General features: G+C 48.5%; 11 protein-coding genes across 11 annotated transcripts; 4 read left to right on the top strand and 7 right to left on the bottom strand.

Annotated features, from left to right (window-relative positions):
• Positions 1–14: 14 nt before the first annotated feature.
• On the top strand, positions 15–5,914 carry sec16 (COPII coat assembly protein SEC16; the record flags this gene model as incomplete). Its single annotated transcript, XM_057095406.1, has 3 exons — positions 15–1,917; positions 1,943–5,299; positions 5,352–5,914. The coding sequence occupies 3 exons, from the start codon at positions 15–17 to the stop codon at positions 5,912–5,914; spliced, it is 5,823 nt and encodes a 1,940-aa protein (XP_056941377.1).
• A 758-nt stretch (positions 5,915–6,672) lies between these two features.
• N7483_011978 (checkpoint protein HUS1 family protein) lies at positions 6,673–7,815 on the bottom strand (the record flags this gene model as incomplete). The annotated part of the gene is made up of 3 exons (XM_057095405.1): positions 6,673–7,551; positions 7,601–7,719; positions 7,773–7,815. 3 exons carry the CDS (start codon positions 7,813–7,815, stop codon positions 6,673–6,675), a joined length of 1,041 nt encoding a protein of 346 aa, XP_056941376.1.
• A 1,526-nt stretch (positions 7,816–9,341) lies between these two features.
• N7483_011977 (GAS2 domain protein) lies at positions 9,342–13,259 on the top strand (the record flags this gene model as incomplete). The annotated part of the gene is made up of 1 exon (XM_057095404.1): positions 9,342–13,259. The coding sequence occupies one exon, from the start codon at positions 9,342–9,344 to the stop codon at positions 13,257–13,259; it is 3,918 nt and encodes a 1,305-aa protein (XP_056941375.1).
• Positions 13,260–13,777: 518 nt separating this feature from the next.
• N7483_011976 (uncharacterized protein) lies at positions 13,778–15,301 on the bottom strand (the record flags this gene model as incomplete). Its single annotated transcript, XM_057095403.1, has 3 exons — positions 13,778–14,675; positions 14,724–15,079; positions 15,137–15,301. The coding sequence occupies 3 exons, from the start codon at positions 15,299–15,301 to the stop codon at positions 13,778–13,780; spliced, it is 1,419 nt and encodes a 472-aa protein (XP_056941374.1).
• Positions 15,302–15,344: 43 nt separating this feature from the next.
• On the bottom strand, positions 15,345–17,039 carry N7483_011975 (uncharacterized protein; the record flags this gene model as incomplete). Its single annotated transcript, XM_057095402.1, has 1 exon — positions 15,345–17,039. One exon carries the CDS (start codon positions 17,037–17,039, stop codon positions 15,345–15,347), a length of 1,695 nt encoding a protein of 564 aa, XP_056941373.1.
• A 271-nt stretch (positions 17,040–17,310) lies between these two features.
• N7483_011974 (uncharacterized protein) lies at positions 17,311–17,794 on the bottom strand (the record flags this gene model as incomplete). Its single annotated transcript, XM_057095401.1, has 2 exons — positions 17,311–17,680; positions 17,772–17,794. The coding sequence occupies 2 exons, from the start codon at positions 17,792–17,794 to the stop codon at positions 17,311–17,313; spliced, it is 393 nt and encodes a 130-aa protein (XP_056941372.1).
• A 263-nt stretch (positions 17,795–18,057) lies between these two features.
• N7483_011973 (subtilisin-like protein) lies at positions 18,058–18,522 on the bottom strand (the record flags this gene model as incomplete). The annotated part of the gene is made up of 1 exon (XM_057095400.1): positions 18,058–18,522. The coding sequence occupies one exon, from the start codon at positions 18,520–18,522 to the stop codon at positions 18,058–18,060; it is 465 nt and encodes a 154-aa protein (XP_056941371.1).
• Positions 18,523–18,863: 341 nt separating this feature from the next.
• Positions 18,864–20,201, bottom strand: N7483_011972 (uncharacterized protein; the record flags this gene model as incomplete). Its single annotated transcript, XM_057095399.1, has 2 exons — positions 18,864–19,904; positions 19,971–20,201. The coding sequence occupies 2 exons, from the start codon at positions 20,199–20,201 to the stop codon at positions 18,864–18,866; spliced, it is 1,272 nt and encodes a 423-aa protein (XP_056941370.1).
• A 729-nt stretch (positions 20,202–20,930) lies between these two features.
• On the bottom strand, positions 20,931–23,572 carry N7483_011971 (GTPase-activating protein GYP7; the record flags this gene model as incomplete). Its single annotated transcript, XM_057095398.1, has 5 exons — positions 20,931–21,265; positions 21,318–21,636; positions 21,688–21,950; positions 22,002–23,364; positions 23,423–23,572. 5 exons carry the CDS (start codon positions 23,570–23,572, stop codon positions 20,931–20,933), a joined length of 2,430 nt encoding a protein of 809 aa, XP_056941369.1.
• Positions 23,573–24,639: 1,067 nt separating this feature from the next.
• Positions 24,640–25,806, top strand: N7483_011970 (RHO alpha subunit C-terminal catalytic domain-containing protein; the record flags this gene model as incomplete). The annotated part of the gene is made up of 5 exons (XM_057095397.1): positions 24,640–24,726; positions 24,777–24,929; positions 24,983–25,164; positions 25,218–25,633; positions 25,685–25,806. 5 exons carry the CDS (start codon positions 24,640–24,642, stop codon positions 25,804–25,806), a joined length of 960 nt encoding a protein of 319 aa, XP_056941368.1.
• A 488-nt stretch (positions 25,807–26,294) lies between these two features.
• Positions 26,295–27,753, top strand: N7483_011969 (putative iron-sulfur cluster-binding protein; the record flags this gene model as incomplete). Its single annotated transcript, XM_057095396.1, has 4 exons — positions 26,295–26,543; positions 26,602–27,079; positions 27,135–27,626; positions 27,686–27,753. 4 exons carry the CDS (start codon positions 26,295–26,297, stop codon positions 27,751–27,753), a joined length of 1,287 nt encoding a protein of 428 aa, XP_056941367.1.
• Between the last annotated feature and the right edge of the window lie 213 nt (positions 27,754–27,966).

Below are 27,966 nucleotides of genomic sequence, written 5' to 3'. Positions count from 1 at the left end.
AACGGCGCTGGTTCATGGAACCCGGCAGCTCGACCGGAAGACAACACATACGAAGTACCGGCGACTTCGACGGAAGCTACTTCCCCGAGCCCCTAGTCGCGAGCGGCGCGCAAGATCCTTCGAAGCCAGACGTCAAATCACCGCTAAGCGATGATGATTTCTCTGCGTGGGATATGCCGGAAGACAAGCCTGCTCAAGAACAGCAACCCGTGTCCTTGAACTCCGTTATAGCAGATGTGACCCCCGATGCTCTTGGAGACGACAACACCACAAATGTCGACATTGAGCATAGTACAACGGAAAATAAATCCCCGGAAATTATACCTGAAACCACCTCGAATAATGCTGCACACACCCAGCCTGAAGCCAATAGTACAGTGGACACAGCACAGGAAGAAAGCTCTGAAGCGGACGCATTTTTTGGGTCCAATGATGAGTCGGTCGATTTCTCACAGCTACTGGCGGCGGGTCCTGAACCGGCACAAGGATTAGCTCAACCAGAAGAGCCTGTAGAGGAGGCGCTCAATGAAGCTGTGGCGATTGAAGCTACGCCAGTTGAAGTAGAGCCTACAGTTCAAGCTTCCCTTTCGGAGACTTCCTCGGATTCCCCTCAAGCAGATCCCTCCTTAGTTGAGACAGCACAAGATACACCTCTTCTCGAGGAGCCTTCAACCTCATCAATCGATGCAGTATTCGCATCTAGCGAGGAGACGGAAGATTTCTCAGCTTTACTATCTACCGGTGGTGAACCCACTCACGCTTCGCTACAACCTGAAGTATATGAAAGTGAAGTGCTGCCCGTTGAAGCGCCTGCGGATATTATGGAAGCTCCACCCGTAGCATCTTTAGTTGATGAACCACAAGAGCCAGAACATCAGCAAGATACCGCTGCTGAGGAGGTGACTATAGAAAGGTCACTAGAAGTAGGTGCCCAGCTGCAGCCACACTTTGAAACTTCAGAACAATCGGCAGCTACAGATATCTCATGGAACAACCAAGCCGACGAGTTGGACTCTGATGGCGACGACTTTTTCAATCAACTCAAAACCCAGACCAAGCCTATATTTGCTCCTCCAGAGGCAGAGTCGAGATACGAAGAAGGCGTTCCCTTGTTAGAGGAAGATGGTCCCGATTCTCCTGATCGCGCTTTGTTTGACGACAATGCGACTAATGATCCCTTTGCTCACGACGAGGATGATGATGCGGAAGGGTTCTTCGATTCCTCTAAACAAGCGGACGCCGACAAAGAGCCCTCTTTCCATATTACTCGTAAGAGCACAAGTCAAGTGATGGAGTCAGTTGGGTTTGATATCGAGTCCCCAGTCAGCGAAATCTCAGCAGCAGCCCAATTTGAGGATGTTATTAAGGCTGCCGCATCTGACGAACAGAAGGTTCAACCCCAATCAAGCACAGTTGCTCCTTCAGAAGATGATTTAGCCGCTCGTTGGGAGGCAGAGCTAAGCGACGCGGAGGAAGACGATCTGGCTGCGCGCTGGGAAGCCGCACTTGATCTAGACGACGATGACGAGCTGGAAGATGACATGGTTGAAAATCAACAACCTGCTCCACAGAGTCCGTTGGTGTCGTCTAATGGTTTCGGTGCCACGGTTTTGCATAGCCCCTTTGAGACGCCCCAACAACGAGAGACACCTCCCAGACCAATCCCCGGTGTATACACACCTCATCAACCTTCCACGGGAGATTTGGTGGGAGGGGTTGGCATCCCAGGTGCTCCGCTGCAGAATCAGAGCATGCCACCATACTATACGCAGCAACCACCAAACCCTGTTGCTACCAGGGGAGAGAGCTTTGCCGAGAGATCAAAAGAAGGTTACAAGTCACCTTATGATCTTCCCGAGGGCCTCTCGCAACCTCGACGTCCTATTGTCACTCATAGGGCCCCTCCCCCCCAAGGTAGTAAGCAGTATGCCCCCGCCGCCAGTACCGAGCACTGCTGCGGTTCATCATGGTATTTCAGCTGCGCCTGCGCCTGCAGCTACCGCTCCGCCACCTGCACCAAAGAATTTCTTTGAAGAGCTTCCATTGCCTGCCCCGAGGTCTCGTCCTGCTAGCTCAGGACGCTATACTCCTAATCCTACAGGCCCAATGCCAACTGCGCCATCACTCATTTCGCCCCCAACAAACTCATATGCTCCTGTCGCACCTCCCGCTCCCGAGGCCCCTGCTGGCATGCTTCAAATTCAATCTTCGCTTCAACCGCCCGAGCTCTTGGACCCGTATGCTTCTAGTGGGAACCTAGCTTCAAGTGCCCCTGCAGGCCCTAATGCAAATTCAAGATATTCGCCAAAGCCTCCTAGCTTGCATCCTTCGACCAAGCCGCCGTCGTTGCCAAGGTACTCGCCCGCACCTCCGCCTCCTTCATCTGCCGGTCGGAACCGATATGCATCGCAGCCGCTGAGTGTTCCTGGGCAAGGTGCCAATTTGCCATTCCAGCCTCGAACATCTAGTCCCCTTGCATATCACGAGAAAGTATCGTATCATCCTGATGAGAACCATCAGCAGCTCCCAGCTCCATCTCTTCAACCATCGGTTGATCTTTCTCCTCCTCGTCAAAGACCTAGTGTTGATCAAGGCTCGGGCTATGCTCCTCAGCTATCTAATGGGTCCCCTTACTCTGCTAGTCAAGGTGCAGGAAGCCCGCCAGTCGCTACTCAACACACACCGCCCCGCTATGCAGCCCCAGAATATCTCAACGAGTTCACGAAGCGTATGGCACCTAGCAATGAGTATACTCCTGTCCCTGCAGTCACAGAAGTGCAGGTCTCTCCACCGAGTGAATCGGGTTTCATTTCACCCCGAAGATCTCAGACTCAGTCTCCTGGTCAACAATTGACAAGCCCAAAATCATTCGTGCCCCCCATCGAAACGCTGCCACGTCCAGCTTCGGTGCATGGCCCCGGCTCACCCACAAAGGCAGTTAACCCATACGCCCCTCAGCAGGCTGCAAGCCGTGCTCGTGCAGCTTCTCGTGCTTCCCAGCAGCTCGAATTCATTGCACCTACAGATGGGCAAGAACAGGATCCCCTCCAGCGCTGGAAAGGTGCTCCTATTTTCAAGTTTGGCTTTGGAGGAGCTGTTGTTTCCTGCTTTCCCAAGCATATCCCTCGTTACTCCGCTGGTAACCCGGCACCAATGATCAAGCCCACACTTGGTGAGCCTAAATACTCACAGCTCGACTCATGGCTATCACCTACTGATACCATTGTCCCTCACCCCGGACCCTTGAAAGCTAAGTCCAAGAAGAGGGAAGTCTTGTCCTGGATGTCAAGCAAGATTGTCGCTTTTGAGAATGAGGAGATCCCTGGGTTGAATCAATTGCAACCTGATTCGCAAAAACGCCACGAAGAAAAGATTCTGCTGTGGAAGATAACCAAGATTCTTGTTGAGCATGACGGCGTGCTTGAAGGCTCTCATGAAATCCAGAAGTCCCTCCGCCAGGTCATTTCCCCTCATCTTTCAGAGGCGCAGCCGGAATCTTCTTATGGAAATTCTTTTGGTGTACCTAGTGGTTCCCGGCCTGTGGCTCTTCCATCCCAAGCGGATTCGATTGATCCACAGTGGGGTGAAGAGCTTCATAACAATCTACTTCTTGGTGAGCGAGAAAAGGCCGTCTGGAGTGCTGTCGATAGACGTCTTTGGGGACATGCGATGATCATCGCATCCACCATGGAGAAGTCCATCTGGAAGCAAGTTGTACAGGAATATATCCGCCGTGAAGTTCGATCCGCGACAGGAGGTGCTGAGTCAATTGCAGCTCTCTACGAAGTCTTTGCTGGCAATATTGAAGAGAGTATTGACGAGTTGGTACCACCATCTGCACGAGCTGGGCATCATTTGATCAGCAAAGCAGATGGCCAGGGTCCCGCAAAGAATGCCCTTGATGGGCTCGAGAGCTGGAGAGATACACTTGGACTTGTGTTGAGCAACCGCAGCACTGATGACCACCAGGCCCTATTGGCACTTGGTCACTTACTGGCTTCTTATGGTCGTGTCGAGGCAGCACACATCTGCTTTATCTTCTCTCGTAGCGTTGTGTTTGGTGGAGCCGATGATCCCCAAGCTAATATTGTCCTCCTTGGAGCTGATCACCAACGTTTCCCTTGCACCTTGCTCGATGAAGACGCTATTCTCTTGACTGAGATCTACGAGTTTGCTACGTCTATTCTGGCCAATTCTCCCGTCGCCAACTTGCCACACTTGCTAGCCTTCAAGCTTCTCCATGCCAAATGCCTTGCTGACCGAGGTCGCAAGACAGAGGCTCAAAATTACTGCGATTCCTTGGCGGCAACACTTAAGGCAACTACTCGTCCATCGCCATATCATAATCAGTACCTGTTTGCCGAAATTGAAGAGCTATCAGTGCGTCTTCGTCAAACAGGGGGCGATGGTGCTTCATCCTGGATTTCCAAACCAAGCATGGAGAAGGTCTCTGGCTCCATGTGGGCTCGCTTCAATAGCTTCGTTGCTGGTGATGATAGCGATGCAGCATCAACAGGGTCCGGCAAAGCGGCTGAGGCTGCAGAGTTTGGTCCATTTGCGAATGTAGCTGGAACCCCAACCGTGAGTCGGTCTCCATCTGTGTCTGACATATATGGTTCTTACCCTGGAGCCGGATCACAGCCAATTCCCACCGGTGCTCCTTCCAGATATCTTCCATCGAACCAATATGCCCCGAACGCATCGCCGGAACAATTCCGGGGTCGATCTTCAATGGATTCCCAACGGTCTGTTTCTGGTGGTCTTTCTTTTGGGCAACGTCGCATGTCCCAGGAACCTGAAACCCCCGTGGATTCTGTTTTCCAGGGCGCACCGATCTATGGATCTCCGGGTACTGTTAACTATCAGCCCACTCCTCCTCAGTCCTCCTACATGCCCCTGGCTCCAGTAAAAGAGGATGCCAGTCAATCACCAGCTGAGATGGCCCAGCCCGCAGTTAACGGGTTATTCTACCACCCTCCCGGGCAGGATAATGGCGCTGCCACTCAATCTCCTTTCTACCAAGGCCCGCCTGGTATGCCGCAGGCAGAAAATTCTGGTTACATGCCCCCTGCGACCACTAGCTCCTACGATCCTCCCTCCTATGCACCTGATATGAGTGTTCCTCCGGAGCAATTAGCCGATGAGGAAGATGAAGATCCCAAGCCCAAGAAGAAGGCCTTCATGGACGATGACGACGATGGTGATCTCGCTGCACGAGCTGCGGCTCTCAAGAAGTCTCAAAAGCAAGAGAATGACCGCCAGGCAGATGAGGCATTCCGAAAGGCGGCAGAAGAAGATGGTAAGTCTCTTTTATCCCTTTTTATTCAAACTATATCTAACATACAACACAGCCAAACGCGGTTCTCAGCAGTCACAAAAGAAGGGGTGGTTTGGGGGCTGGTTTAGTGGCAAGAAGGAAGCCGACAATGTAGGCGGTGGTCCTATCAAAGCCAAACTTGGCGAGGAGAGCTCTTTCTATTATGATAACGACCTCAAGAAGTGGGTTAACAAGAAGGATCCCAACTCTGGAGGCTCTGCTCGTGCTACTCCTCCCCCTCCGCGCGGCTCCGCTCCTCCCAGTCGAACCAGCTCTGGCAGCATGCCCCCTCCACCTGCTCCTATGTCAGTCGCCTCTGGTAGCAGACCCCCATCCTCTTCCAGTGATGCTGCGCCTTTTTCCTCAAGTCCCGCCTTCTCTGGACTAGGAGTTCCGCCTCCTATGCCTCGCTCAGTTTCCTCCAACGCGGCTTTATCATCGACGCCACCAGGTGGACCACCTCCGCCTCGGCCTGCTTCCTCTTTGAGCCACGCTCAGTCCATCGATGATCTTCTGGGCGCTCCGGTGGCTCGAAAGGGTGCAAACACTGTACGCGGCAAGAAGAAGGGTCGCTACGTTGATGTTATGGCACAGTGATTTCAATAATTATTGAATCCGTGTCATATATGTCCTAACTAAGCATAGCTTGGTCCTGCACGTTTAATTTCTTTTTTTTGTTCTTTCATTTGTTTTATTATGCCTCTTATGTCTTTTTTTTACTCCTCTACTCATGTTTTGGCCCCGTCCCCCCCCCCCATAATAGATTCCCCGTGCTTCAACATCCATTCATCGCCCTAGCAGTTTCCATGTTCTGCCGTGCTCTGTTCCTGAGCAGGCATTCATTTTCTGGCGTTCTTGCACACTGAACTATCATTGCAAAGCCTTGCACATAGCTTGCTTTTTGTTGTTCGTTGCTGCGCATTTCTGCGCCTGTGGAGCGAGAAATACGAGTTCCCTTGCATCATGTATATCATTCGGCCTCGAGGTACACTCCGATATCAAAAATTGGGTGATACCTGATGTTTTCGTGCCTTCTATTTGAAGGGTTTCTTTCGCATGACTGTTATCATGTCTCTGTCTTAATAATGATTTCTGAATAATGCCAACTCCTGGTTACCGTCAAAACACTTCTCAATTCATCGTAACGGAATCCTCATGTTGTAAAGGAATTAATATAATACTAGAGATTGTCAGATACTGTTTCATAAAATAGTAGTGCCGGTGTAGATGGATGCTTGTATAGACTTACAGTTATGCAGGAGTCATCCCTATTCGGGGTATCAGGTAGGTAGACATAGAGGACAAGAGCCATCTCGTTAACGAAACCTGTGCAGGATTGTTAGCACACACCTCGCTCAATAGAACCCACCAGAAGAAACCTGGAAAATGGAGTACAGGTACTCACAAGCAACCACTTTAGGACTCAATCTCCCTACACTCAGCACCCGACTCCAATCCTTCCCATCAATTCGCACCTTCGCCCACCCAGACTCATCATCATCCCCCACTTCTCGCATTCGCTCACTCGGTAATTGCGAATACTCCTCCTCCGTAATCTGACCGGGATGCAAGGACGGATTTACAAGTCCCGACCACACACTCGCAATGCGAAGCTCATCCGTTGCAATCGCCAACTTTAATTTCCCATGCATATTAGCACTTAGCTCCAATTTCGGCGCATTGCTCCCCAGCCCCGCAGCACCGGGCCCCTTGCCCTCATCTGCAGCACTAGCCGCATCAGCTGCAATAAGACCGGGCTGGCGATTTTTCGAATGCGTAGACGCAAGCTTCGTAAACCGATCCGAAATACTCTTCAGCTGTGCTAATCCGGGTAAGATAATATGCACGTCTGGATCCGGGCAATGCGGCTCATGAAGTCCCTCTACCGCTCCTTCATGTAAAATCTTAATTGGGATTTCTTGCGTAATAATTGTTTCGCGTTCTCGTGCACGTCGGTCTCCGACTACATCGTTTGTTTCGGTTCCGTCTTGTGGGGAATCTTGTTGCGGTTGTGTTTGGTCTGTCGCGAGGGCCATGTTCCCTTCTGTCCATTCGGTCGTTACGACTGTTAATGCAAGGAGAGGGATTTTATCTTTCTTGGTAAGGCGGAGTTGAGCGGAGGAGGCGTCGATTGCGGAACGGAGGGCGCGGGTTAAGACGCTGATATTGATTTCAATGTTTATGGCCTCGGAGTTGGATTCTAGTTCGTAGGTATCTTCGTCGAAGATTGTGGTCTATTGGGTTAGGCGGTTTCTGGACAAATATGGAATTCGGGATACGTACAACAGGGATCTGAGACCATACTTGGGTGCCCTGATCTGGGACGATGGTGAAGCGTACAACTTCGTGCTCGAGACGCATCCAACATATTTTGCCGAGGGATGAGAGTGAGGCAGCTAGTTCTGGAAGATAGTTAGATTTGGGAAACATGATTCAATTGAGGTGAATTAAGTACTGGAGAAGGTCCTGGTGTTCTTTAATTGAGTTCGGAAACGCATGGTGAAGATGTTGGTTATTATTTAGTGGAGGTTGTCTTTGCGGAGATACTTTCCCTTATCGTTATCGCTTGATCGCGTCGACGCGACTCTTAAGTAGTAACTTAGTAAGTGCTCCGTAGAGTCCGTACTTAGTACAGTATTAGGAGTTTATACTGATCATTGTTTCACAATTTAGGGATGCAATTGTCAATAAAAGAATCATACGATATCTGGAACATTTTGATCGTTTTTTCATATTTAATTTAATTTTTTCCATTTTTTCCCATTTGATAGAAAGGATCAATTGGTCATGCCATACTCGAACATCCCATACAAGCTAGTACCTTTAAAAACGGCCAAATCAACTGGTAGAAATGACTTCATCCAATGCCCTAGTAGACTAAATCTAATTCGAGGTTAGATCAAGTATATCCCCAAGTGAAATCATATGTACTACATACAATAACTTGCATACAGATGTCATCGATGCCAGTGCTCATACCGTGTTGAAATTTGCCCTTATCCAGGGCTATTCTAATCCATTATCGATAATCAACATTTGAAGGAGAATTACACATCAAGGATGTATATTTTTATCCAATAATTGTGGCTAAACTATAGGTATCAATTCAATAAATGCATGATTTGATCCCGGATACCGAGGCAACCAGTACTTAATAGCCCTATCAGTTGATATATCACATCTCCAGGTCACCTGGGCAGCAAGGCACATTCGAATGATATAGACCGCTATTATGCACGGTATAGAAGGCAAATTCAAATCATCCAGATGTCCATGTAAGGGTTTCTCTTTTCTTCACCATTTTGACTTCCTATTCATAGATAGTATGAGATACTAGTACTCGTCATTGCGTACGTATCCGTCACGGTGTTTTTACAAGCATATACTCGGGACTCCGAGCTGCAAGTAATGGATTATCCCGAATCTACAGATATTATATGTACAATAAAGGTCAAAAACGTTCAAATGTTCATTGTAGCCATCTGGACACCATTTAAACACATCATTAGCCCCGGAAATCTAATAGGTCACGAACCAAAGAGCGTAAAGAGCTTGCGCGCGGATCGTCGGAACTGGTCCACTTTGACCGTGCCCCCTTTCTCCACCATTGAAGTCCGACAATTATTTCCGATCTGTTTACTTTTTACCCTTTTATTCTTCCTTTCCCTCTTTCTTTTTATTGTCCTTGTATGTCCGTGTGTGGTCTTTGATTCTCGGAAAGACCCTAGAAAAAACAAATATTGATAGAGACGGGCCCCAACCTCTTCTCTTTTGCTTACCGCCAACCCCATCTTACGTCCTGCAAGTCTCGCCTGCACGATTTTGATTGCATTGGACTAAGAACAAGAAAACCTCTTGCTCTCGAACGCGCCTCAGCATGCGGGATCGACAGTACTCTCTTCGTCCACCTGCTGTTCCTTACCAAAATCCATCATTTATATGCCATCCTGAGCCCATCCGAGCTCTCCGTACCTCCTGTGACTCCCTATAAATTTGAACGGGGCTGCTTAGCCTGTCATTCGGAATGGCAGCCAGTCGACAACTCCCGGTCAGCCCTGTTCGCCCATCTATCCGCCTTTTCCCCGCCCACTCTCGAGAAAATTCGCGCTCCGGTTCGCCAGACCGAAGCCGCGGCTCCCTGTTCTCCAAAATCGATCCCCTCCTCAGCAACCTCTCCCCCGAATCAACATTGCAAGCCCTCACATCTACCGAAGCCGTGCCGTCAGATGGAAAGTTCTCCCACGATGTACTTTCGCAAAGTATTTCGCAAGTTTCGCCCGCGGAACGCGCGATGGGTATACGCGCTGCCATAGCCGCCCGAAACCTGGATCTGTGGTATAAGGAGGTAAAGACATGGAGGTGGCCGAAGATGATCGATGCACGGGCAGGCATGGGCTTTTTGCCACCTGATCACTCGTTCCAGAATGATGAGCCCGTGGATTCCTCTCTGTCAACTTCCAGCGATGATGTTGAATATTATGGCAGCCTCCCAGCCGAGTTGGTGCAAGAATACGAAAAAAGAATCGACGAAATACGCGATGGAATAGAGAGTTTAGATATGGAGGAGCTGAAGGAACACGTTCTTAATGCCCACATTCCATCCCGGTCTCGCCCTTCCTCCTCGACCAGCACAACGTCCGTGCCCCCTCCGCTCAGCTATGTGCAACTCAAGGACTTTACTGCTATCGTCACTGCCACCATTCTCCGTGCTCTGCCTGGTCTATCCCGACTGATTAGCCTTCTCAGCACCTGGGACGTGCGTCTTCTTGTCTGCCGCCAGATTCCGGGTCTATTGAGAGAGCTGAAGGCTAGTCGATTCCTTCTGGATAATGCACGTCGCGTGTTAGAGTCAACGAAGAATGTTGAAGACTTCGAAAGCCGTATTTCAAATTCTTTTATATCCAACGACCATGTCAGAATTGAGGCAAAGATCCTTGGCGCTGGAGCACGACTGGACCGCATTCTGGATGCACTGGGGAGTAGCGAAGATACCGTACCCGACCAGTGGGTGGTTGATGTGGATGCTCTTGAGCCAGACTTTGGCGACTATGTGGCTGAAGCACATAGGTACAAGGACCATACTCGATACCTGAGTACAGAATACCAGTCCAAAATGGCCAAGGCAATGCGAGAGCTTCGAATCCAAGATTCTGAGAACAACACCAACACATCTACTTCATCCGACTCTGTCCATGCTCCACCAATTGGCGCAATGGAGACTATTGAGGAGGAGCCCAGGCCTGAATCTCAGCCTGCACCGCCTATTGAATCTCCAGTTCAGGGTCAGAGTAATCCTGATTCTTTGAATACTGATTCTGGGCTTCCAACGAACCCCGAGCCGGAAATCTCTCAAAATCCCTCTGTGTCGAACCCAAGTTTGGGTAAAAATACTGAAAAGAACCTTGCGGACGGGCCCGAAATTACCGTTGCTGAGGATCTTCCGACCCTGGAACAACCAGAATTCCCTCAGGAACTATCTGTGGAAGAACCAGAAGTGCAATCACCTGCATGTGTTTCTTTGTCAGCTCCCCATATTGAAAACAAGGAGAATATTCCACCAGAAGGATTTGTGGCTCAACGATCACCGTCTATTCGAGAATCAACGGCCAAGCCTGTTGTTTTGGCCGAGCACATGGATGATGATCTCTTCTTCCAGAAGCCATCTACTCATCGAGAGCTAGAGTCAAAGCCAGAGCCAAATGCTGTTGTGGTTATTGATATACCAACAGATGAAGATATGCAACCTATCCCTCGTGAGGGCCCTCGAACCGTACCTGCGGATGAGCCCAAGATTGCCAGCACAGATGGCGCATGTGATTCATGTTTCGAAAGAGAGCCGTTCTCAACGGAGCAGAAACCATACTGTCTTGCAGCACCCGAGGACGTGGAAAAGCAGACAATCAAGACACCTAGCACAATGGCCCAATCATCATTGGATACAGTTGCATCTGGACCATCTCCCAAACCCTCAGCTCAGGAATCTGAACATGAACCCCACAACTCGATTATCCCCGAGGCTCAATTTCATCAACCTGCCCCACGGCCATCATCTGCCGATAAACCTATGACAGCCAAACAAGATGGTCCAAAGAAGAAGCCCCTTCAAAGTCCTATCAAGCTTTCCAAGTCTCGCATAGGCAGACTGAGCCTCGATAAAAATCAGAAGTCCCGCTCTCGTCGACCATCTATGGGATCTGTAGGGTCTATCATTTCAGAGGACTCCATGCTAGCTAGTCCAGCGGAACCTGGTGCCCCAACTGGCTCCTCAAATGAGATCACCCCGCCCCATCGCCCGGAATTCAAGAAATCAATTTCTCGTGGTGAATACATGCTGCGAGAAGACCGCCTCCGCCGACTGGAGAACTTGAAGATTTCTGCTCGTTCATCCCAGTTCCAGGAAACACGTTCGGTGAGCCTGCCTCTGCAACGGTTTATCAATGAAAAGCTGGACTTGGATTTGAATTCAGAGCCAGTACCTGAGATCCCTGAACAATTCAAATCGATGAAACAGTCCACCATTGCAAGGGTTTCCGACATCCCTATCCCAACTCCCAAAAGCCCTCGGATGCCAAAGCGCCGACCTGCCCTTACCCGTGGAAAGTCTGCATCCGATTTGAAGAAGGTTGACACTACCTCAAATCCCCCTGCCCGCGACCTGCCTACATTCGGTGGAAATACTGCTCGGAGAGCCATGCAGCATCAAGACCAGCCCAAATCTTTTAGTCTACGCAGGCGTTTGACTGCTCACCCCAGCTTGGAGGGTCTCGGTTTAAGAAGGCAAGAGCTTGCATACGTCGAGGAGGACGAATCTGAGCGTCTAGACAGTGGCTCCCGTCCATCTTCGCCACACAGACAGCTTAAGAAGCCAAGGGACCAGCTTGATGAGAAGATCAACACCATTCTTAGCACACTGCCAGGCAGGATCCATCTGGTTGACCCCAACAATGAGGCAGACACATCCTCATCCTCGTCGTCATTGGATCGGAAGATGCGAGAACGCTATCTTTCCGAGTCGCCTCATGGCCCAACATCACGAAGCATTACGCCGGCTCCTTCTCTCACCCTCATGCCCGCCACCCGAAGACGTCTATCCCATGCCCACAAAACAGAAGATAGCTATGTCAAGCTTTATCATCTGCACCATGGTGGCCAGACAGCACCTACCAAGTTGTTTGTACGTACTGTCGGAGAAGAAGGTCAGCGGGTGATGGTTCGAGTCGGTGGTGGCTGGGCAGATCTCGGCGAATACCTCCGCGAATACGTGATTCACCACGGTCGACGCAAGGTCTCAGAGACTCCTCGTGTCGAAGTGCAAGGCTTAGCGTCTCGCTCGTCACCAGGTCACTCTCCCGGCAGCAACCTTCTCACTCCAGCCGCCCCATACATCCCATCTGGTCGTGCCACCCCCTCTCGACCTCCTTCTGTTCTCGGTGCTCGCCCTTCATCCTCCCTCACGGTACGCAAAACACGCCGTAGCTCCACTGCTTCTGAAGCAGTTACTTCCCGATCTGTTACCACTGGGGCCCTGAGTTCCTTTACCTCTCCTCCATCCGCCGGACTCTCACGCAACCGTCGTCTATCCATGTCCTCCAGTTATTCTTTCGCTGGAGACGTTCTCTCCCCACCCCTGCCATCCCATGAGAAAGTTCCTCTCGGCCTTGCCGGTCCTAAACCCCGCTCCCGACAGATCTCTATGAGTCCGGAGGGTGAAGCGTGGGTCGAGAACGTTCTTCAGAAGACCCGCCGATCTACCTCTTTCAATCCCCTTCCATTCGGATTGAATACCTCACCCAAAGCCAATGATTCGGAACACCCTGATACCTACGAAGATGACATCTATACTCACGGGCGCTCCCTACCTAAAGTCCGAAGTGTCAACGATATCAGGTCCGTCGGCTCTAGCCGGCGAGTTTCGCTGAGAGGGCTGGGTAACCACAGGTAGAACCCCAGACCTAGACACCAACATTTGAAGATGATTTACGAATATCTCATGTCCAAGGAGTCTATACTGGAGTTTCTATTCTGTTTTCTTCTTTTCGCTTCTTCTATATTTTTTGCCATTTCCATTTTTCTATATTCTGGGTTTGCTCGAATCATTTGCATCAGCGCGGCGAAATTTGAATCTGGGTTGAACATTTACTTGATTTTGATTTCATTAGCTTGGCTCATACCTTGCATTTTTTGTTCTTGTCATTTTTATCGGTGTTTGTACAGATACCATCTTGTGTGCCTTTTTTGTCTTTGGCTTTTCGATACCCTTGCGAGGCTCTAATCATACATGTCGGTTAATAGAATCCAGAGCTAAATTCTTCGTCACTTGTGACTTGAGTTCTCTAAATTTCTCAGACTTAGGATTTAAAGACAGCTACATGAGTAAAGTAAGGTATGAAAGACGTGCTTCAACATTGTTGATTCAATTTGAAGCCAATATATGCATTTGAAATGTTAGCAACTCCAAGATTAAGATCGTCTCGTTCTCTTTAAGAACTGTCTGAGCCATTTCTTTGAGTTTTTGGACGCCGATGTTGAAGGTTGGGTTGGAGAACTGGGCCTATCTTCAAGTGTCTGACCGGATGGTTTGTATGGTTCAACAGGGGTGAAACCTTCAAATTCTTCTCCAAGCATTCTGGTTTCATGAACCTGCTCTGGCGATCTCTTCGAGGCCATGTTGCTGGTAGGTCTGGATCGAGATAGCCCCTTTTCCACGGAATCAGCAAGCGGCGGGAGATTAGGGAACGGGTTATTTGAGTCTTGGACTATCAAACTAGCCCCAGGTTCAAAATGTTCTTCAAATGCCTGATCGAATTGTGCAGGAGTGGTGGGCGCGTCTCTACTGGGGGCTTTCCCCTTTGTATTTTCTTTTCTGGATGGACTCTTCGAGGGACTGGTTAGAGAACTAGGCCCAGGTTCTTCAGGTACTTGGCTGAGTGGCTCAGAAGTGACGAGGTCTTGTCCCTCAGATGGTTTGACTTGGGTATCATCGTGTTGATAGATCAGCTTTCGCTTATCATCAGAATCATAGATACCACCGGAGAAGCCTCGAGTCTTTTTGCGGGCAGGTTCGGGTGATAGTGTCTGATCAGAATCATCACCAGCACTGGGTTCTTTGAGTTTTGTGGAACCGGAGCCAGTGGTAGCAGAGAAGTTGTCATCCAACATATTGAAAACATTCCAATGTTCCTCCTTTTCCAAGTACAGTTGGCGAGTTCTCTCTTGTGAAGCTTTTATCTCCTCTAAATGTTTGTTGACCGCACGCGAGAGCCTTTCTTGTTGGTCCTTCTCATCGTTCACGTCGATTTGGTGACTGAGTTCCGGTTCAGGTCTCTTTTCCTCAAGCAGGTACCCGGGTTCACCCTTCCTGTTGAATTTGTCAACTAGCTCTCTGAAGGATCTTCTCCTTGGATACCCTTCATGTCGGGGCAGTATTTCTTGTGGCTTGGCATCATCATCCATACTGTAATGGCGAACTAGGTCCCATCCAGCTCTTCTTTCCTCTTCAGAATTTTGCTCCTCTTCAGCTCTTCTCTTATCTTTGCCCCCTCTTTCATCAGTATATTGCATGACCTGCGCCGAATCAGGAGAGTCAAAACTCTTAATTGGCTGAGGGTTCCCGTAGCTACGTCGACTGTCTACATGAGCACCATGGTTTGCGGAGCCATGGAGGAATTTTAAAGGTAGCTCAGAGAGGGCTTCCTCCTCGAAATCTAGTAGAGAAAACCCCATGCTTTCGAGTTCGTTTATCCGGATCATGTAAGTGTTGCGCTGTTAGATACGTTAGCTTTTAATTCCAAGTAGTCACATATAAACAGGGCCTCCTACAATCTCTTCCAACTTGAGCTTTTCATCATCTCCGCCATTACTTCGAAGCATGACTGACTGTATTAATTTGCATGCATCTGTATATGCCTCCAATGCACCCTTAAAATTGGCTGCTTTATCCAGAAGTACAGCAGTATTTGCCTTTTGCAGTGCCTGGGACAACATTGCTTTCTGAGCCTGGCTATGTTGTAGATTCTCTAACTCCCCTTCACCTGGCTGAGACATTGTGAATAAAAAATTGAGATGAGAGTTTGATCCCGTCGAAAAGAATTTCCGAGCTTCTCGGCTCTGGAAGCTCTTCCAATGCTAGTTCTCTCTGGGGCCCGTGGTCCTCTTTTTTCATGTAGTAATCAGAGAAGCTCTCGTAGTCTGGAAATGATATACCCGGTCTTCGTCCATGTCTGTTTGCAGAGCCGGCAGAGTCACGCTCACGACGTCTCGGAACCCTTTCTTCTGTTTGTACCTGTGGTCGGTTTTCATCCGGTTCATCATCAGATGGGATTCCATACCCCTGCGTTTCAGCTTGTCCCCAGGACACAAGAGAGCCACTGTCAAGAGCTGGGCTAGAACGCAATACAGGCTCTTCTTTTGTGTCAGCCTCATCACCTGGTGGGGGAACCACATTCAGCTCGGGAATTTTCCATGGCTGTGAGCTTTGATGTGAATCTGGCCGATGGTCGATTTTGCGATCGCGTGTATGCCGCCCATTCTCTGGTGCCTGTCGACGAATACTACCGCCCGTCTTATCATAGTAGGGGGAATCTTCCACATATGAGTTTGAAGATCGGTTGGGTGCCGGGGTCGGCCCATCGGGATTATCAAGTCGAATAGACCCTCGATCTCCCGTACGAATACTGATGGATTTTCCCTTGAGACCCTCCTGATCATCGAGATTCAAAGTCATTCCATTCAATGCGAAGGCTATTGGCTGTGTTTCTTTTTCGGTATTTGTCGCATTCACATGGCTGCCTCCTTGACTGTCCTGATGGTATTCTTCATCCATGTAATTATGCGATGGAACAGTCTCCACTATTAATGGATGGCCATCCTCAGACCGAACTTGAGAGTTATGTGTTGCATCTTCTTCCAAAGACTGAGAGCCAGATGTGGGATCTATCCATTCTGGGCGATAAAAGTCTGCCCAGTTCTGCCGTGAATAGTCTGGGCCTGCCGTCATATTTCCATCCTTTCTGTGCAATTCTCCCTTCTGAAGTGCTGGAATGAAGACTGATGTCTTATTTTCTGTTTCTGTCGAAGTGGTAACTCCTTTCATCAGGTTAGAGACTTGACGCCAGCTGGAACTTTCAGAAAAGCCACCTCCACCTCCATCACCAACCCCACCCCCATCGCCACCTCCACCTTCATCATCATTCTCCGGTTGAGGTTCTTCAATATACCGATTGAAATTGGCTTTGGATAGGCTAATCTGAGGCAGACTGTCTGGTCCAAGATCCCTCTCCGATTCTGGTTGCTGCTCCACGCCGGTTGTCGAGTCATATGAACTATAGGTCAACTGAGGGATTGCCCAGGGAAGCTGATCCAACCCTTCGTACGGCTCCGGGCTAAATTCTTTGAACTCTTCATCGGGCACCATTTGTGAAGCGTTGAAGGCTGTGTCCATTGGAGACTGTGTCTGCTCTTCTTGAAACTGGCCTCGAGACAGCAATCCTGGATCTGCGTTAGAGATAGATCTGCTATGCTCGGCGTAAATATTGCCAAGCCCGTCTTCTTTTTTCCGAATTGATTCATTGGTTTCCAAATTTTGAATTGAGACCGTCTCATTTTGCAGATCCTCGTCGGAAAGTTTTGCAGGGTCTTGGTCCGAACCCCCCTGGGTTTTGTAACCTGGTCGTACCTGGGAAGGTTGGAGCCCCCAGCTCATCTGAGCCTCCCTTGCTGCCATCATGTTCCGAGAGGCCAAGTGAAGATCCTTCTACTTGCTTGAGTCTACGAAGCTCTTGTGTTCGTGAGAATTCAGATTCAGCCTGACTTGTTCCAGATTCACCAGAACTATCGGCGAAATAAACATTTCCTTCAAAGTACTTGGACACATGAAGTCTTTGATCTCGGGCGGTGGCTTTTGGGTAGGATTACTCTGAATACTGTTTTGAACAATCCAGTCATAGACCTTAGCACTACTCCAAGCAATGCGTTGGTCTATCGCTTGACCGTTGTTATCTGCCCATGGCAAAGATCGCAATGAGAAAGAGTGGAGCTCTAGCGATGTGGTCAAGTAGTACACTTTTCTCCACTTCTCCCTCCTCCTCGCTTGGCCAGTTGCAAAGAGGACATCGATGAATCTCAACCGGAGCGGAAACTTTGCAAAGATCCATCAGAACAGGTATTTGATCAGATGGTACTGAAGTGGCATGGGCGAGCTCAGTGTGCTCAACAAAATTCTGCTCGCTATTGAATCGCCTACCATCATTGCAGGCAAAGCAAATCCAATATGTTAGGCTACTATGTTCTCTCAGGATATGATCCCGCCAAGTGTCTTTGCTTCCGAACAGAACATCTGGTTTGTCACATCCTGATATCACGCAACTGTAAGGGCTAAGATCATCCGAAACATGTTTCCTACAACTCTGCGTTAGTCCTACCTAGTTGATGGAATTTTGAATGACAAGAGACTCACCTCCATTTGTTTCTGTTCGCCATTGCGACAGGCAAGCTTTCACAGCAGCATGGACAACGAAATATATGAGATGCGTTCATGATCTTCGGGGACGAGGGTAGTCAAGATCAATGACTGTTGAGGACATGATCGACGAGGATGCGCTAGGCATTATCTGATCGACAGTAGGAAATAAGAAAGATGCTGACATTGCAGAAGCACTGGTCCCAGTTCTGAGAGTCGTGACTGTCCGAACATCCACTTCTTTCTGAGACGATATTGAGCCAGGCGCTGTTTTGGTCTCTGACTAGAGGTTAGCAATTGATTCGGGGTCTTTGCGACGCGAGCAACATATAATTCGGCATGAGGCGCGCACTTCAGGATATAGATGCGTGCCATGTCCGTGGCAATCCTCAGCTTCGCCACACCAATCAACAAAGTCTTTCCATCCTTTCATCCGTGACATAACGTTTGGCACGAAAAAGCATGGAGCATTGCTGTCGTAGCCAGTATCCAGAATCGCGATGCGTACAGGCTTAGAGGGATGACTTAGTTTTCCAGCTGCTATAAAGTGATCCACTTCTTGATTGAGACGAGGCATACGCAAAAGCCAGTTAAATGCCTCCTTTTCTGTTGTCGTGCGCTTTCGCTTCTTTTCCATTCGTTCCTTGCCGCTGGAGTCCTCGACCTCGTCGTTGTTTGGGAAAAATTGTTGAAATGCAGGGAACTTCGTTGGCGAATCCAATGGACCAATCCTTGTCCAGTCTTCCATCCATTTTGTACCATGTAGGAGATCTTCCAGAGGAAAAAAAAACCTTGTCGTATAAGATATTTCTTCGTTGCTTGAGGCTATCTTTACTCTGTTGCGGGGACGGTCCCACGTCGAAAGGAGCTAAGCTAAATAGTCCTGGATCTAGGCACTGGGCTGCTGCATCGCGGTATTGCTCAAACTCCAGATTACGCCACATTTTGGGATCGTTGATATAGCTCCTTGCTGATAGAAGATCATTGTTGACTTGAGCAACGAGACCCTTCTTTGGAGATTGATTGTGAAGAGGAACTCCAATTCCAATCTCGACCAAGAGAATTCCCAGAGCCCTGATTCTTGGGTAATTATGAACACCCCCCATCGAGTCTATTGAATTCTTGACTTTCAGGGTCCTCGTCGTTGAAATTGACTGAGAGATAAGGTTTCCACGTGAAAAACTTGGCCAGTTCACAGCTAGCGCCTGAATTTTCTTCAAACTCCTTGATAAATTGGATTGTTTCACTTGACCATTTGGTCTTCATCCAGTCCGAGTCATAGTACTGCCAAACGGAATATGCGATAATGTAGGCGAGCACTAATTTCATTCGTGCAGTTAAGGGAGGGTAGTCTTTGAGTGTGTCTGCGAGAGATATGCCAGGGGTATGCTCGACAAGCTTTTTTAAAGGAGCAAAGTAATGTTGAAGTTCCCCATCATTGATTGAAAGGTACAGCCGTGAGTTCGCTTCCAAACCAATCAACCTGCAGAATTGCCCCCGGGACAGTCGCTGGGTCGGACTATTGTTCATGGCGAATCGATAGTCAGATGTTTGAAAGTCATCGGTAAATCGTGCTCGCTGTACTCGCTTCGCGTGCTTTTTGACTTTCAAGTTGACATCAGGTACCATCAGCTCCACGTCTTGCCAATGTCTTAACATATTCTCCTTCTCCAGCGGCCCAGAGGAAAACAGCAAGTCAAACTGGTACATATTGCGGCGCGTAAACTCCTCACATGGAGGCTGTAAAAGAAGTCGCGCAAGATGTGATCTTCGCATCACTTCTCTGATTCCATCCACCTCACAGCTGCAGTACGCATACTCCCGCAGAGTTCGATATACTAGCTCATTTACATGTCGCGGATACTGCGGCTCGCTCGTCTTTCTTGTGGAGGTCGTATTAAATCCAGCATCCAATTTGCTAGACTTGCGACTTGGCTTGGTGAATCCGCGAATGTGTTCGATGGTTCTTTCCGCAGATTTAGAATGAGCAGTGAGTTTAGCAAGTCCTTGTCGAATTTCAGCCCGGGCTTTCTTGTACGTATCCAAACCAGGAACTGACTCTCCTATTGCTTCTAGAATAGGAAAGCAGTTTTTTGGTGATTTCTCCAATGACAAAGTCTCCTTCGAGGACTGGATTCAAATTCCAAGTTAGTCTGCAATCTTAGGACGAATATGGCAGCGTTACAGCATATTTACCCAGCAGATAGATTCCACATCTTTCAAGAGCTTGAAGATTCGTGACCTGAGTTGATCTTCTTGATCCTGACTGGCCTTGTCAATATAGTCTGCAAGTAAGAGCAGCTCAGCTCCTAGTCGGCCGCAGACGGGTCTTCTGAGCTCCACACCGAGTGCTGAGGCGATATCAGCGACTCGAGAGATAGCGACTTGAGCGAGTTCTAAAGGATCCGAGTCTTCTGCTAGTATCATGATTGCAACATCACCATCAGCCAGCTTGGGAGCGACCTTTTCTCTGGAGACCAGATGGGCCTGGGTTCAAAGTGCGGGGCATCCTCAGCTGGGGAACTTGTCCACACGCCCCACTGCAATCTGACAGTGCACCTGGGCAGTGGGGCGAATGCTTGCTCAGCCACTGGGTGAAGGCAGCTCATATATGTAGTCTGTAGCATATCGAAATGTCCTTTCTTTTCCCGGGCATATAGATGTATCTCCTCCTTTCATTGGCTATCGTTTTAGGCGGACAGATAAATGGGCTTGAAAAATAGTCTTCTTTGTGTGATACAGACGCAAGGGCACACTTGCTGGCCTAGGCAACGAACTACCCAAATTGAGTGAGATGTCAAGACCTCGGGAACTATGAGCGATGTTAAATGGACACCCTTCAGCAACCTTGGAAATTAGGCCTAGCCTTTACACATCCATGGATGCTGGATATTACAGGATCTCGGGATATAAGCAAACCCCTGAAATGCCTAGCAGGTTGTCCATTTAACCACTGGGATGATCATTTTAGAGTGAAGTTTTTCATGCTTATATTGTAACTTAAATAAGTCCAGATATCATAATGGGTGAGAAAATAAAATACACTAAGCAAATCATAAATTCATAAACAGAACAGAACCGTGCTCATGTAGTGGCATCAATAAGCGCAAAGCTTCAACATCAATGTATCTCATCTCAGCCATTGTATTATTCACGCTATGACTGTTGCTGGCGTCTCCAGGGGATATCTTTGCTGAGCAGTTCCCGTAGCTCTGGTGAGATCACCTTTGGCTTGTCAGCGTCCATAATTCTCTGAAGTGCTGAACCGGTATTGGCCCCACTCGTGGAAGCAACGGTGGAATTTTGAGGAGCTTTTCCCTTTCCAGGTCCCGGGCTGGTGACACCTGATGTCCGACGCTGCGTAGCTGTAGGGGCCGTCGGGAAGTTGTCTTTCTTATCGATGGCTTGAACTGAGCGCTCGAATCGGTGGAAAAGCGATTCAGCACGGGTGAGAATAGGAACAAGCTCCATTGTGTTTGAAAGCTCGTTGACTAGAGGATGTTAGTCCATTAATGCAAGTATTTCTTTCAGAGACCAACTTACTGTATTTCAAGACTTCATCGAAATGCTTCAAATGATCCATGATAACATCGCGATGTTTCTCTAAAATGGCTAAAGCAATGAAGAGATGGAAGCTGCTGGAGAAATAGTCTGTCCATAGTGTCTCCCACAGGCGAAGGGTATCGCTCCATTCAAACTCGCGCTTATACCAGACGAGAAGCATGCGGAAGAAGAAGAAGAAATTTGTGCTGTCAGCTGATTGCAAGTGGAGATAAAGCTGAGGGTCCATGAGTTGAACGAGATGGTCAAGGGCTAGTAGCTGAGAACGCATCCCTGACTGGTCTCGGAGGAAGTTTCGTTCCTGGTACCCATCCATTAGCAAGATACTTTACTTGGTCTTCTTGACACTCACCATGCGATCCATGAAGCCCACAAATGCCCAGAAAGCGACTGCATCATCTTGCATCACTGCGTACAATGGAGCAAGTAGATCACTCATTCCCTGAACATAACCCAGGTCCGGATTGTATTCATTGTATGTTAGAAGCATGTCCTTCATCTGCTCCAGGTGAACATTGGTGCCTGTATCAGCGAATGGAGAATCTGGGTCAGGATGGGGAATGTCCTCCCCGGCAAATAGAGGAATAGTCCGATCAGTGCGGTGTACATCCTTCTCTATGCGAAAGTTAGTTAACAGCGCACCAAGAAGGGTATTTTCTCTCTAACCTATGCGGTTCCGCTGTTCTTTCCAATGCTCAAATTCCTCGGCATTCGAATTTCCCTCAACCATTCTTTCCCACCACCCAGCCTTCAACCGAATATACTCATCTCTCTTGGAATTCATGACTGCCTGGCGTTCCTCCCGGCTGCTATCCCATGGGTATACTCCTAGAAGATAGAGCCATCCCTCCTTCCGTGCGCCATCATTTGGATCAAGTCCACCGTGGAAGATACGTTCTTTGACCTCTTCCACAGTTAACTGCAATCTTCCAGTTGTGGGGTCAAAGAAACCCTCCCATTCTGAAATTGTGACGATGCGACGGCGCTCTTGGAGGCCAAGATTCCCAGTCTCGAGCTCGAGAATCTCAAATTCACCCACAGCGCTATTCTCCGACTCCAGAACATCCTGTGCTGTCCAAATACGCTGGTTCCTTTCTTTCTCACTTTGATCGGCGATGCTCATTGCCCAGCGAGCAAGATATAACCTAGCACTGTCGAACTCATCCTGCAGGGTTTGGATCTCCGGATTCTTCATAAGGCGGCGTACTTGTGTCGGAATGCGTGGGTTATCAGCGAGATCATTTGCGGTTCGTCGCGTAAAAGTGGTGATTTTGCTCAACTGCTCAAGCACCTTCCACCGAGTCTCTTTGAGAGTCTTCATAAGGGGATCCATGCCGGCATCTCTCTGACCCGTACTCGGGCCTGCTGCGGGTTCAGGATGCGCCTTGGATGGCAGCATCGCATCCCCACCGGACCAGCCCTTGCCAAATGACAGCTGGTCCTCATCGGATGGGTTGATCAGGTATACATTCTTATCCACAGTTGAGCGCTGGACCTCTACATATCTCCGCAACCACCGGAGAACTTCATCTCCACCCCAGAATAGATTCCCATCGCTTTCGAAAGGGTCGAAACTTTCCTTCACCCGTCTCTTCTTCTGTAGTATTGTCGATTCGCACTCACTGTCGTGGAAAAACAGCGCTGGAAAGCTGTCACCTGCGCGCGTATTGATCACAACGCTTCCGAACCACCATCCGAGGCTCGGAGGGCGCACCAAAAGCGAGTAGATCTCTGAGACGGGTACCGCAAACGAGTATAGGCCGATGGGGTCCTTGTGAGTTGTTGTCGTCGGAAGGGCCGGGACAAGGTATCGCTGGCGCGGAGGGGAGTCACCATCTGACAGATCAACTTTCACATAGGTATCATATGCATCTCCAAGTGATGATTCGGGCACCCAGGCTAGTAGGTAGGAAGTTGGGTCGACATGGTGTGATGGGGATGGGTTGGAGGAAGGCACGGGTTTTTGTTGTAGGAGGGCGATGAAGCCAGGAATATTATCTTTTGAAGAGGAGCTAGGATGAACGTAGACCTTAATTTATGTCAGTGTTGAGGTTATTTGCATCATGAGTTGAGTGGAGAGCACGTACCTTGCTCTTGGAGTAGAGAAGCTTCACACCACGGCCAGACCGAGCATGGGCGACCGTGTTGTACCCGCCCTCATCTCCATCGCTCATATCAAAAAATGAAGCTGTAGATGATGGCGAAGAAGGTGGAGTATATTGAACAGGGTTCGTCATGGTGGCCAGGTGAATGTGAATGTGAAAGATGGAATGAGATCACAGAAGTGGACGTAATTGATCTGCAATAAACTTATCGATAAGCGCCCCTCTTCCTTATCACGCCTCTCAAGCTTTGTCAAAGTCTCTCTTTCAACCTTGGAAGTTCTTTGAAAATTCAAATATAATACTATTTGTTCTGTTGTGTTGTCTTCTATTTCTTTCTTAGATGACAATACGTTGGAATAATCAAGTGTTTGTTTGTGGAATGTTTCGGCTTTAGTCGCCAACCCATGCTCCAGGCAGCAGCAAATCCCTCGCAGAATGGGAATAGCTTCACGTTATCCAGATTTGCAAATTCGAAGACTCAGATGTGATGGATATTTCTCTGAATAAAGATATGGAGAGATGATCACCTGCTTATGCCACCTGGGCACTGGCAGGTGGGGTGGGCCGTCATACCTGATGACTCGACCATTTATACTATACAATAATCGTAACTTGAGCAGCAAAACATCTCCGAAGCAGCTGAATTTCTGAGAAATTGCAAACTTGAATATGGGAAAAGAAACTGAAAATTCTTTTATCCGTGCCGATATGGGTAGCCCAGGTTTCAAATGTTCAGTTTAGTCCCATATACTAGCATATGTGGATCTACATTGAGTCTATCCAGATCGGGGGTGTAGGATACTACCTAATTGTCACCTCCTGCAATGTGATGGCCAACACATCACTATGGGATTGTCAAGCTACAAACGTTGCATGCAGGTGATGAATCAGCTATCTGCAGGAATACGCCACTTTTAGCCAGATCTTAGGAGTTGACATCAACATTCTCATCCCCCGGGATTCGATAACTCCTTCAGGAAACGATAAACCGTTCTCTGATCTAGAACAACTAAGGTTCCGCCCACACAGGAGTTTTGAGTCACCAATAACCATGTCACTGAACACATCATGTTAACAAACATTTGAGCGAAGATATAATTTGGGATATAAAGTGGAGGGGCTCATCGCTCCCACGTTCAAGCTAAAGAACTTGTCTACAAAGTACTCTGAGGTTTTGAATTCCTTGGTTATTATCCATCATGGCTGAACTCTCGCGCACTCTTCCAGCATCTTGGTACTGCAGTGAGCCTCTCTATAAGATGGAGCGGCGGGCTGTCTTCCTCAAGGTATGTCGTCCCTACCCTGCCCACAATAGAGAAACTAATCACTTCTCTAGTCATGGTACCTACTTGGGCCTGTGACTAGGTTCCAAACAGTGGGAGAGCATGTCGACTATGAGATTGCACAGCAGTCTATTTATGCTATGCGGACCGGAGGAGAGTCTCTAAATCCGGGTCCAGAGGATCTGAAGGTGTTCTGCACAAACACAGTAGGTTGGCGTCGGAACGCCCACTCCAGAAGTCCGCTAACATCATACCTCAGGATAAGGAGCTTCGTTGCTACGTCACTCCGACGGGACTACTCTTTTCCACCATATCTGAAAAAGCACCCAGCTTCCATGAGTTCTTCCCCGAGCTGGAGGAGCTCCTGGGAAAGGTTGACTTCACTCGATTGCCATACCGTCGGAGCATCAGCTATGAGGGTCGGTTCAACTGGAAAACTATGTAGGTGTTTGATCTCCGAACCTATTTAGTACATTTTCTGATACCCTTATCAGGGTCGATGGATACCAGGAGTGTTTGCACTGCCAGTATACCCATCCTTCGTTTTCCGTCATCTATCCGCCCACATTCTACGCTGTGCACAATAAGCACAACTTTTCCCAGCATATCGCAGATCCCAAAAAGCCAGATGACGGGCTCTTCCTCTACTTCTTTCCCAACTGTACGCTGAATGTGTATGGGGGTGGGATGTCCTCATTCCGTGTTTGTCCTACTGCGGACCCTCATGTTACGCGCATGGAATTCGATTACTACCATCTAGCCTCTGGGGAGACATTCGAGGAATATTTCAAGTTTGTCCGCCAAGTGGCCCTAGAGGATTATGAGCTCTGTGAAAAGGCCCAGGATAATTTAGCCAAAGGTGTCTACCACGAAGGTATTCTAAATCCAAACCAGGAAAATGGAGTCTCTTGTAAGTACCATCCCATCTAGGAGACGCTAGCGACAATACTAACAAAACCAGACTATCAAAAGCGGGTCTTCGACATGGTCTTTGAGCAACATGAAGCTGACAGAAAGATACCAACTGAGGGGTCCGAATTAGATGGACGGACAGGACCATCTACAGTTGAAACAGCAGCGTAATTTACTAGCAAATAGCCCTGATTTAGGAATATGCAATCATAATGCGTTAATCTTCTTAAAAACTTGAATCCAACACCATTAAATCCCGGATCTAAACCGGAGATTTTAATCTTGATCCTTGTTCAGTGCGGAGTAGAGTCAAGCTGCAGCAATGATGCAGCTAATCAGGAAGCCACGTCGACGATAAGCTCCCGATTTCAACAACCACTCATATTAAGGCCCAACAAGCAAGCACGAAATCGGCACGGCATTACACGAAACTTTCTGGAAATTCAAACTAGATCAGGAAGTTCCCCTGCAATGAGGGGGCGTAGCGCGTGGTTCCGTGAATCGAAGTGTATAATGTGGGGATCGTCACACTTGGGCCGCTTGCTTGTCGTATATCAAGTCGCACTGCCGACTTCGGGGAGTGTTACTGAGATAAATCAAATTTGTTCTATTAGCAATTGATACTTTTTGAAAGAAGTCAGCTCAGTCTACACAACACTATGGATATTCTCGATGCTTATCTTTCCCCTGGGTCTATCCTTGTGGCCATCGCAACGCTCGCTTTCTTCGTAAACGGCGCCTGGGCACAACTGTTTCAGAAAAAGCAGACAGACAATACGGGGCACCTCAACCCCTCGGTTGAGCCAGGCGATGGTGATATAGCGGTCTCTAAGGAACCGGAAGTCCCTGGAGGCTGGTGGGATAGTCGGGAAGTCTTCGAACTAGAACGACGCGCGATATTCAGTAAAGTAATCATCACCAAGGTTCATCTGTCATTTGGAGCACGGCACTGATCTTCGTACACAGTCCTGGTTGTATCTGGCTCATATCACTCAATTTGCGAAACCGGGAGCGTACCAATCCTTTGACATTGCTGGCTTTCCTATTTTTCTCATCAGAGGCAAGGATGACAAGATCCGCGCATTTCATAATGTATGTCGGCATCGCGCGTATACTATAACTCGTAAGGAAACCGGTGCATCAACAGTTCTGGGATGTCGTTATCATGGCTGGAGCTATGATACTCTTGGAAGATTGGTAAAGGCACCGCAGTTTGATGATGTTCCAGGATTCGATAAGTCAGAGAACAGTCTTTTCGAGATTCATGCTCATACTACTGAGCAAGGCTGGGTTTTTGTTAATCTGGATACCGGGGAACCCGGTCCATTTGAGGCCTCTTTGCAAGCTTCTCTGGAAGAGTTTAAGCGAGACTCTGGTCTGGGGAAAAGGTCTGAGTGGGTAACTGGACAAACTTTGACTGGGTCGTTTAACTGGAAGTTGGGAGGTCTGCATTTCTCGAACCAAGCTCTGACTTAAGTTTTCGCTGACTTTCATCTTAGCAACTGATCGCCACTTCAAGAGTGCTCTTGCACAGCTCGAGCAGAGGATCTCAGAAACCTTAAGACCATCTTTTGCAACTCAGGTCATGCGCGCCCTAACGCTAAAGAATAAAAAGTCAACCTGCTCCTTATTCCCAAGGACACTCGTATACTCCTTCGAGAAGGCAGACTTGGCGCTAGCTTTAACCCTTTTGCCAGCTTCAGAAACAACCACTCAGGTCAGATATGACATTTTCGACGTAGGCTCAAAGGAAGAAACCGATGAGAGCACTTTAGCCAATACTATCGGAGAGGTTTTGCATAAGCTTGTCAATGATATGGAGAATGTTTTCGAATCTATTGCTCAAACCGCGGTGGAAAGCTCAGCGACGACACATAAAATCTTGAAGCAGCTTCGGGAGCACCAGAAAATGGAGAAGATACGTGGTGGTCAGATTCTCCCTGCTATGCGTCAACCTAAGGGTAGCCCACTTTTTCAAAGGGCTGAACAATGTGAGCTCAATATCTGACTCGAAGAGACTGGTGCATTGCCAGATTCTAACTTCATGCAGTGTGTAAAGAACTTGACTGCTCAGGCCCTAGAGCAAATGGAGCTGGGTCTGGTGGGCTTGACTGGTAATCAAATGCTGGTAAATATTGGCACAGATGTAGTATTTTCTAGTAATGTCTGTCTCGAGAAAATTCCTGATCAATAACTGGGTTCTATTCACACCCGCGGATGATAAATGATGCTCTAGTTAATTTATTATACGAGGAGTTTAATCGTCAAATGGACTCTTCATTCATACTATCTCTCAACCATCTCTCGTTCGAACACATGGCATCAACCGAG

The sequence above is a fragment of the Penicillium malachiteum genome, assembly GCF_028827825.1.
Source record: "Penicillium malachiteum strain IBT 17515 chromosome Unknown utg000005l:1.0-9002435.0:326005.0-9005861.0, whole genome shotgun sequence".
NCBI lineage: Eukaryota > Fungi > Ascomycota > Eurotiomycetes > Eurotiales > Aspergillaceae > Penicillium > Penicillium malachiteum.
Note: the sequence above shows the minus strand (reverse complement) of the source record. Positions and strands in the feature narration are given on the sequence as shown.